The sequence below is a fragment of the Trachymyrmex septentrionalis genome, unplaced genomic scaffold (assembly GCF_001594115.1).
Source record: "Trachymyrmex septentrionalis isolate Tsep2-gDNA-1 unplaced genomic scaffold, Tsep1.0 scaffold80, whole genome shotgun sequence".
Taxonomy (NCBI): Eukaryota; Metazoa; Arthropoda; class Insecta; order Hymenoptera; family Formicidae; genus Trachymyrmex; species Trachymyrmex septentrionalis.
In genome coordinates this window covers 2,934,057-2,944,400 of record NW_017305988.1, presented here as the reverse complement: position 1 = coordinate 2,944,400, position 10,344 = coordinate 2,934,057, and the positions used below count along the sequence as shown (strand labels likewise).

The 10,344-nt window shown below is 30.6% G+C and overlaps 2 protein-coding genes across 2 annotated transcripts; one reads left to right on the top strand and one right to left on the bottom strand.

The window, feature by feature from the left end:
- Positions 1-756: 756 nt before the first annotated feature.
- Positions 757-2,246, bottom strand: LOC108754666 (exosome complex component MTR3-like). Its single transcript, XM_018497141.1, has 4 exons — positions 2,010-2,246; positions 1,446-1,699; positions 1,158-1,304; positions 757-1,072 (listed from the first exon to the last, which is right to left on the bottom strand). Exons 1-4 carry the CDS (start codon positions 2,155-2,157, stop codon positions 767-769), a joined length of 855 nt encoding a protein of 284 aa, XP_018352643.1. The 5' UTR covers positions 2,158-2,246; the 3' UTR covers positions 757-766.
- A 547-nt stretch (positions 2,247-2,793) lies between these two features.
- On the top strand, positions 2,794-8,069 carry LOC108754715 (apoptosis inhibitor 5). Its single transcript, XM_018497228.1, has 9 exons — positions 2,794-3,095; positions 4,938-5,099; positions 5,586-5,751; positions 5,893-6,053; positions 6,143-6,340; positions 6,433-6,624; positions 6,788-7,171; positions 7,298-7,448; positions 7,531-8,069. The coding sequence occupies exons 1-9, from the start codon at positions 3,021-3,023 to the stop codon at positions 7,617-7,619; spliced, it is 1,578 nt and encodes a 525-aa protein (XP_018352730.1). The 5' UTR covers positions 2,794-3,020; the 3' UTR covers positions 7,620-8,069.
- Positions 8,070-10,344: the final 2,275 nt, after the last annotated feature.

The following is a 10,344-nucleotide window of genomic DNA, read 5'->3' as shown; positions in this document are numbered from 1 at the left end:
ATAATTTTCCTCTCTCACAATTTTAGTATATATTATATGTTTATAAATTATGTATTAATATAATAATTTTATTAGCTAGTATTATACTTTATATTAACTTAATATAATATTTTAATTATGTTATCCATATGCATGACGAAATGCAGAAATGAATGGTTGGAAGGCATATGGTTGGAGGGCAATGGTTCGGATACGCACACATTTTCATGTCATGAAGCGGCCAAACGTTGGGCGCGGTAAAACATAAGTGAAGGATTTTCGGCGCCTGTAATCCTGGCGGCGAGTACCGTGCTAATGATATTTGTTGTCGCTGTCATCGGGCGATCCATTGTAACTAAGTTATGAAACGTTATTTACTCCGACATGTAACATATATTTTATTCAACGATACCTTATAATCTTTTCATAGCCTAAAATTACAGACACCTAAAATCCTTTATCGCCCTATCCAAATTTCAACTAGTTGATAAGTTTACAGCGTCTAAATGCTCCTTAAGTCACAGATGTGCAGTCTTTTTACACCTTGCTAAATATCTGCATGCAATCATTTACTTTCTCGATATAAAATATCATGTGTGACAGCATATTGTCCGTACGATGTAACGAATATGCATTATTATATTTAGTTATCAGTGATGACAGTAATTATCTATAACTGATAAAATATTACGAATTTGAGAGAGAGAGAAAGCATAATTCAAGAGGTAATAAGACATTTCAGAAGGCAACATAAACAATCATACCAACAGGTAAAAACTTAATATTTTTATTTGTTTGTTTTTTTGCTGCTCGATCGAAATGTCCTAAACACAGTTTTTACAAGACGTTGCTCTAATAAGGGACATATATCCTTATGAGCCTTGCTCAAAAGATCCATGGAATGTTCCATGGTATCCATACTGATGCTGCCCATCACAAACATTTCGGAAATTTGGCCATGTTGTGGAAGAGCAGCTTGTACAATAATTCCATGATCATTTGTCGTATCTGATTTATCTGATGCAGTTTTTGTGAAACAAAAATTTTCTTCTATATCTGTTGGATCTACTAGATACGTCCCATTGCATATGCCCTATTAAGAGTAGTATATAATTTGTCATCATATTGTACATTGTCATTAAAATTGACTTGGTTAAAATTCTCAGTTATTTACTTACAATAGTAGATGCAGTAACTAAACCAAACATTGGAACTCCAGCATTTGCCAAAGCTAAACTAGCTGCCATTATCGCCGCAGCCAACGCAGATCCTCCATTGTCGAGAACTGTTGCATAGACATCGACTTGGAAATTAGGGAACTCTTGCTAAAATTAAAACGTATAAAGGCAACAATTGATAAATACGATTTTTACATAATTAAAAAATATACAAATTATTGGTTTCAGTGTTTCTTTATATATTGTATCAAGAAAATTTCCAATGAAAAAAAATGGAAAGTTATATACCAGACACACTGCTGGTTCTAAAGCTCTTTGTAATATCAAGCTATACTCCTTTTCCTCTGCATCTTGCTGATGCAATTTCCGTTTGCGATGAGAGAAGGATGCAAATTTGAATTCACAAAATAGTTCCCCTTGCATACAGAAGCCAGTTTTGTTTGGTATCTCTCTAGGATCAAATACTGAGCAGATGACCTTGGTGTTACCCATTTCAATGTATGCAGAACCTTTTGCCTGGCTAACAATGCCCGTTTTCAAAACTATACAAAAAAATTCTTTCTTATAAAATATACTAAAAAAAAATTAATTCTTAATGGCAACCACGGAACAAAACACTTGATTATAATTTAACTAACAACAGAATTTATTAACATTTGCAACTAATTCATTGCTTAACTTAACCGTTGTTTTCGTGTTGCAACAAAAAAAAATTAATAACTTTATCCAGACGGATAAAATACTACAAAATATTTCTTGATAAACGATTGTTAAATTATTCAGACATCAAAGTCAACTTAATTAATTATACCGATATGTGAAAACATGTGAACACAACCTCAATACCCTTACATATATTTCGAAGTTCGTTGTCTGAACGATCGTCATGCCTTTTTGGAACATTACATTGTACTCCGTTGTCTTTCGTTTCGGAGTAAATATAAATTTCATACGATGTGGACGCATCTGGCCCGTTAATACGTTTTTGATCAACCGGCATTCTTTTCAATTCTTTTTTTTACTCTCATTTGTTTTGTTAACAAATTATCTAAAAGTCAGTGTCGCCAGCCAACCCGTTTAACTCGCTATGACGACTTAATGCACAGACGTCGGGATCAACAAGTCTATACTGGTTTAGTTTCCACCGAGGGTTTAAACCGGATCCAACCGGAAGCAACCAACTGCAGTCGAGCATTCCCCTGTCGTTCGATTGTTAACAGGGGAATACTCGACTATAGTTGGTTGATTCTTACATTCTGATCCGGTTTAAACTCTCAATGGAAACTAGGCCAATGTCTGCGTTCGGAAATGTGTGCACTCGGCCTCCGATGCTTCGGATTCATAAGTCCAGATTTACAATAGGCGTTTTAAAGGCCCTGCACACAATGGAGGAAATATTAGCTGAGAGATAGGAATAAATATTCAGATTTCAACCTATCAGAAACCGTGTATTCCGGTGTAACTGGATTCTGATAGGGTAAAATTTTAATATTTATTCCTGTTCCCTAATATTCGTTCTATCGTGCCGTGTGCGCAGGCCCCTCCTTCTCCTCCCTGCTCCACCCACGTTCTCCTTTTTTTTCCGACCAGGAGCCCCTCCTTCACCCTACGCTACGCGGTTCGCGCTACGTCGCTGCGTCGCTGCCATCTTTTGTCGTCTCTCTCTCTCATGTATTCCCGTCCCGCGCTATCCCGTTACATGCTACATTCAGTTATAAGTTACAACATCTCGTGTTTCTTGTACATACGTTTGGCGGTTACGAGTTACGTTTCGGCGTGTCTGACTGAGATTTCAAGCGTTCGCATTTTCTGCTATCTGCGTGCACTTTCACGATCGTATTCAAGTCACGTGTAAGCTTTATAATGAGTACCGACAGTATTGAAAAACTGTATAGGAACTTTGGCATTCTTGCTGACGCCAAAGATAAACTGGTACAAGTATGTATAATTTGTTGGTTACATCGAGCACCGGCCACGTTCAGTTAAAAATCTATGTAGTTGAGATTTTGTTTCTAACATACATACGTACGATCGACACTATTGTTTTATAGGTCATTGTTCATGCAAATTGTTCTTCTCGTATAAAATATCAAAATGTATTTTAAAGCGGCGAAAATATGTGTAGCGTCCTAGCGTGCATTTGTAGATTACCATACAATTTATATTATCAAAATTGAATTTTTTTCCTCTGTATGTCATTATATTCTCTCTTTGAAGAACTCGGTACTATAGTAGCTCGCCGAAAACTTTCCGTTTAACTTTCAAAGAGCCACTCACCGAATATTTGAAGTACCTTTAATAGGCATAGTTAAATCATCATTCTTTTTTTAATCGATTTATAATCATTCCGCGTTCAGGAGAATGTTTATTTTGGAAGTTTTTTCACGCTGATGATATTACACTTTCGAGATCTAGATTGATTTCAAAAACTTTACCTGAACACATCCATATGTGTCACTTTATCCTTGTTTAACATTTGCCAACATTTGGTGAACAATAAAGATACGCTTCATTCGAGTCAAGTTTTTTAACCGAGTCCTAGATGATTAGTCCTTTCTCAGCAAAGAAAATTTTAATAGTTGTAAGATAAACTATTTGCCGAACACGGCCATTGATTCATATAAGTGCGCCATACTTTTGAATAATTTGTTTATTTCAGCTTTGATGCCAATTAAGAAGGGATTTGGTTTACAATATAAATTTAATCACATACATCTATCCTTGTAAATTAATTCTCTCGAATTAACTATCTAGTTAATAATTTGCAATATTTTACATAAATGTACAGCATCCATTGATTCTTTTTCTACATAATGTATCTAACACAGTCTTCAGCTACCTATTACTATACTATTATATAATTTCATTAAAATTGAAACTGAAAAAGTTCTTTTAGAAAAATACCAAGTTTTTTTTTATTACTTTTAAAAGTTCTAAAAATTGCAACACCTCAACTTAGCACAAATACATATAGTATGATAAATAGCCTACATGAATAGAATAAAACTGAAAAATAACCATTCATATTGATAATATAACACTTTAAAAGGCATAATCAATTTTTTTATTGCAAATTCTGGTAGATAAATGTAAATCTGTCAAAAAGTAAGTAAAAGTACAATTCAACTTTTATAATAGTAAAAATTTGTTGAAGCTTTCACAAGTATGTAAGAATTTTTTTCTAATTCTTACATAGTCCGGAACAATATAAAAATCTACAATGAAATTAAAAAACTCAGGTTGCAGACAAAGAATAAAAATTTCATATTTTCAACAGAGAGATAAGATTATAAAACATAAAATTATTCCAAATCATTATATTTAAAAATTAGAAAAACGTCTCAGGTGTAATATTTTTCAAGGCAATCCTTGATATAAAATCTTGCTTTTCTCGTATCGCAGGAATATCCTGATTAATAATACTAAGCTAACTTTGTTTCGATTATACTAAACTGACTTGCCTGTTTCGAAAGAAGATTTCAACCGACTATTCCTGTAGACCAAGGACTTCAGCTTCATCTTTTGTTTAAATTTAATCATTTTTAAATTTAATTTAATTTTTTAATGAATTTCTATCTTTACAGTTCTGTATCTTAATAAAGATCACATTGTTATGTTCCTTAAAATTATGTACATTTAACAGTCCGCAGCTCGATAAAAAATTTTCAAAAAGTTTAATATTTTTACAAGAAAGTATAATATATATTTGATAAATATAAATTTACTGAGGAAACTTTGTATTGCTCTTGTGAGTTATCTTCAATGCTGTTTATATTTTAGCATGAAAAGGAATATCTGGAAATTCTGACGGCAGTTAAAGGATCGCCTAAGGAAAAACGGCTAGCATCACAATTCATTGCAAGATTCTTCAAGCATTTCCCAAAGCTAGCAGATCAAGCTATAGATGCTCATTTAGATTTATGCGAGGATGAAGATATGGCTGTAAGTTTTCAAATAAAAGATTGAGCCGTTTTCAGTTTTGAGCATGCTTCAGTAGCTGAAATAATAAATTGCATATACTACGCAGGATATACTAAGTACGCTGAAAGATTTTAAGCGACCATTCCTCACACAAATTTAAGAAATGAAAACTGTATGACTATATATCCGAAACGGTTTAATTTCAAAGATACAGTTATAGTTAAAGGAAAAAAATTTTTTTTTTCTAAAAATTTCGAAATTCATTTAAATTATTTTGATAAAAACTTTGTATATATTTAAAGTTTTATCAAAATAACTTGAATGGTTTTCGGAAACTTTTGGAAAGAAAAAAATGAAATTTTTTGACACCATATTTTTGAAACTAAGCTATTTTGAATATACAATCATATGAAAGTTTTGTCTTGAATTTGTGTAAAGCATCACCCCTTAAAATCTTTTAAGTACTTAGTATACACCCTATACAATATCCTTATTTTTTTTTTACAGATTCGAAAACAAGCTATTAAAGATTTACCAGCACTTTGTAAAGACAATAAAGAACACACAGCACGAATTGCAGATATCTTAGCACAATTATTACAAGCTGAGGATCCTTCAGAATTGGCAGTTGTACATAACAGTATTATGTCACTTATAAAAAGTGATCCTAAAGGTATTATTTAATAAATTACAATAACATCTATAAATTTACGTGACATCTATAAATTGACTTGGATTAAATTTTGCATTTGTTGTGGTTAATTTATAATTGTAGACTTAATTATTGGATTATAAAACAAGTTTCTATTTATAGGTACCTTAAGTGGATTTTTTAGCCAAATTATTAGTGGCGACGATGGGACGAGAGAACGTTGTATAAAATTTCTAGCTATCAAGCTTAAAGCAATAGGACATGACATTGTCACGAAGGAACCGGAAGACTTGCTAATTGTAGAATGTAAAAAAGTATTGCAGGTAATTTACTATGATTTTTAATATAACGTAATGCATGTATATATATATATATATATGTTCTCTTTTTTTATAATGCATTTTTTTTATAGGATGTGACTGCTGACGAATTCCACAGTATTATGGAAATTCTTGCATGGACTAGATTGGGATCTACTATCACTGGACAACAAGAATTGGTTGATATTACGATAGAACAAGCTGAACTATCTGTACCTTTTAAGCACACTAATGTCGAACAATGGAACAGATTGGTTCAATGTGTTAAACATGCTCTTCCATTCTTCAGTGTATGTATACGTATATACTGATGCATTTTCAATATTTCTTCAAATGTGATTTAATATTTTATCTATATTTCAATATTCTTATCCCTTTTCAGTCACAAATAGATTCATCAAAATTTGTTTCATACATTTGTGTACAAGTTCTACCGCATTTGTCTTTGATGACTTCTCCCGATGGTAGAGATATTCAATTGGAACTGTTAAAGTTACTTGCTGAATTAACTGTGTTTTGTGGAACTATTGAAAAACCGGAAGATAAGGTTCAACAGCTTTACAATACTCTTATTGTAAGTATTATATTTTTATTCATACATACACATATATTTTGACAATATATTTTTATGTGTATCGCAATATCTAATGTTCGTATTTTGTTGATCAAAATTATCAAATTTTATCAAATATCAAAATCATTGCTTATTATTTATTATTCATTATATTTTATTTTAGACTTATATGCCACTTCCTCCAGCTACTGAAATGACAGATGTACCAAAGTTACAATTTAGTCATGTGGAATGTTTAATGTACGCCTTTCATAAGTTGTGTAAACAAACTCCTGAATTTTTGATAAAGGATGCAGAGCAGCTCAAAGAATTTCGGTTAAGATTACAATATTTTGCAAGAGGTATTCAAGGTTATATAAAGAAATTACGTGAAGCTATTAGCGGAAAAACAGAAGAAGAACTGAAATCTGAAGAAAATCAATTAAAAGTTGTGGCATTGAAAACAACCAACAATATCAATACTTTAATCAAAGATCTGTTTCATTCACCTCCTAGCTTTAAAAGTATAATACATCTCTCGTGGAAAACACCTTGTAACGACAAAAAGGTTATTATTTTCAATATGATTATAACAAATTGTTTTGCAAATAATGACAACTATAATGTTACATTCGTGAGTGCTTTGACTTGTAATATTTTGATTTTATTAATTTTGTGTACGTTTTTTTTTTAGAGCGATAAAAATTCTGCCCAAAAAAGACATACACCAATCACATTTGGAAATGATAATAGTCCGAATAAACGTAGTAAGGAAGATAAAAACAGCAAAAGAGAAATATATACGCCTCCCAGTGGCAAATACAGTTCAACCATATCAAATTACGGTGAGTGGGCAAATGTATTGAAATTTGAAAGAAAGAAATTTTAGTTTATTATGTTATCATTGATTTTATTTACCGTTTTTAGGTCGTGGTAGATTTAAAGGTAACAGACCTAGAGGAAGAGGTGGATTCAGAACGAGAGGTCGTGGCTCATGGCGAAAGAATTTTTATTAACTATAAAATCCCTTACAACTGGAAACAGCTAAAATTAGAGTAACAATATTAAGCGCCTATTTGCTTTCTGACATCAACAAAGCGCGCTTTCAAAGAAGTTGTCACAAAATATAATAATTTTGTCAATCTTTATCGCTACATATAACAGAAGTGATAGTTTGAAGACTTCGATAAATTCCCAGAACAGGAATCAGAAAATCAATAATTTCCCAAGCATTATGACGGGAAGAAGATTTGGAGAATGCAATTGTAGCATTATATAAATATTTTTGTTTAATTATTGTAATACGAGTTGCAATGAAGATCCAAAATATTTCAGACATTTATTATTATATAAAATTGGAGAGAATGAATATACGCAAATAACATACGCAGGGAATGGAAAGTTATTTTTTAAAAGTAACAAGTTACAGTTACTCGTTACCGAGTCAGAAACGTTATTGGTTACTAATTTTTAAAAGTAACTCGTTACAATTGTCGTTACTTAAAAAGTATTTGTTATTTCGTTATTTTCTTAAAATCACTATAAAATCATTATAAAAAAAAAAGTTTCAAGATACAAGTAGTCTAAAAAAAGTACTTTTGCAACATATTTTGTTTAAATATTAATAAAAGCAATATACAACAATGACACTAACTTTATTTTTTAATTTTTTCTCAAAAACAATTTCGTAATTCTGAAACATGTAAATGCGGCAAACAGATATCTACCCGACATATTGTAAAAATGTAAAATAATTTCTGAAATAATGGTATATTTCTCAGCTGTCAAGAATCGCTGCAAAGAATCGTTGCAGCAGTTGATAATCAAGTATTTCAGAAATTACTTTATACTTTTATACGATATAGATATCGGACAAATATTTCAGTTTGCCTCATATTTTACAATTTTCAGGATTACGAAATTATTATTTTTAAAAACTAAAAAAATGAAGCTACGCAATAATTTATTATATATAATATCTCTCTTATATCGTCACGAGAGAGTCAGTCTTAATATTAAGTGAATACAATATCTAATTGTACAATCTATATACACACACACACACAAATTAAATTTTCAATCTTAAAACACTATTCGACTGATATTTTTCACAAAAAATTTTTCATAGTGATGCTTATTTACGTAAATATATCATTAAATTACTTGTAAATTTAATTTGTACTATTCCAGTTTTAAATAGAAATTGCGTTTCAAGACAAAACATTTATTTGGCCCTCAGTTTAGAGAATTTGATGTATACAAATTCATTCTAATATATTACGCACAAAGATCAGATTAATATTTCTCTTTTTAAAGCAATAAGTTATTAAATTTAATAATAAATAAATATTTTACACAAAGATATTAACATCGTAAGACATTAAAACGATCTTGAAATCATAATAACAAATTATGAATACTATCTAAAAACTGAAAATTCAGTAAACGAAAATTATGTCATAATTATATATTGGGTTCAAAATACAAAAAGTAACGATAAAAGTAACTGTAAAATTCGTTACCGTTACCCCAAAAATGTAACGTTATCGTTACAGTTATCAAAAAAGAATAGTAACGTAGTTACTAATAAGTTATGAAAAAAAGTAACTTGTAACTATAACTCGTTACAAGTAACGAGTTACTTCCATTCCCTGAACATACAGCACATATGAATATTAGGTGTAGTAAAAAGTCATCGCGTTTTTTTAAAAGACATCTATCAGTAAAAACCGCAATTACTTTCTTACCAACAATATAAATATATCTTAATAGAGTAAAGTTTCAGCTTTAAAAATCTCTTTTTTAAATTATACGATACGACAATTTTTAATGGAGTTATGAGCAATTAAAGTCAAAATAATTCTTTTATTTAATCCGCGATAACTCAGTAATCAAAAGTCGTAGGAATATTTAAAAAAAAAGATTTTGTAGGGAAAGTATCAAGCTTTCACGATAGGTAATCGAAAATTTTCTCAAATTCGTTTTGGACACGTTACAAATCCACAAAGTGAGAAGAAAATTTTTCGTCTTTTTCAGCTCGTAGTTTTTGGTATGTAAAAATTATCAAACTCATATAAACTTAAAAAATGTGATAAGCTTTTAAAAGTAGAGATTTCAAGCTTTAAAACCCTTTTTTTAAATTTGAATTTCATTCATTATTGACGAAGATATTGTATATACAACTTTGAGCTAAAAAATACGCGATGACTTTTTACTACACCTAATATATTAAGCAGGTCAAGAAAAAATATTGATTAGCGGATTTTATGAAGGAACTATATATGAAAAAAAAAAAGAAGGAAGGAAAAAGATATTTCTCGTGGACACGAAATCAAAATGATATTATTTAAAGAAATTGAAGAAACTTCGACGAAACGAAGGTGCATACACAAAAATGAAAATGCCACGTTATCAAATTCAAATTTAAAACCACGCAATTGAGATACGGGACATGAATACACCGATCACAGTTATGGAAATAGAAATAGTTCCTTCCTTGTAAAAAAAATTTTAAGATTACAAAAATATAATCTCCTGTAGCCATTCCCAAATTAGCTTCCTCCCCTCCCTTTCCAAACCTTTATACTGATATTTGTTAATATTTATCTGTTGACAGGATCGAACTGTGTATAACAGAGAATTCGAAATCAGCCATGCATAACAGCTGTTTTTTTATCGAAGAAACACCAGATAAATAATTTGCTCTCGATAAGAGAAATATTGTGTATACGTACAATAAAT

Coding starts and splice junctions, on each gene's coding strand:
- LOC108754666 (XM_018497141.1), bottom strand. CDS start 2,157: ATGCCGGTTGATCAAAAACGTATTAACGGGCCAGATGCGTCCACATCG. Junction 1,305..1,445: donor TAGAACCAGCAGTGTGTCTG/GTATATAACTTT, acceptor TTTTAATTTTAG/CAAGAGTTCCCTAATTTCCA. Junction 1,073..1,157: donor TAGTTACTGCATCTACTATT/GTAAGTAAATAA, acceptor TACTCTTAATAG/GGCATATGCAATGGGACGTA.
- LOC108754715 (XM_018497228.1), top strand. CDS start 3,021: ATGAGTACCGACAGTATTGAAAAACTGTATAGGAACTTTGGCATTCTT. Junction 6,054..6,142: donor AATGTAAAAAAGTATTGCAG/GTAATTTACTAT, acceptor TTTTTTTTATAG/GATGTGACTGCTGACGAATT. Junction 7,172..7,297: donor CACCTTGTAACGACAAAAAG/GTTATTATTTTC, acceptor TTTTTTTTTTAG/AGCGATAAAAATTCTGCCCA.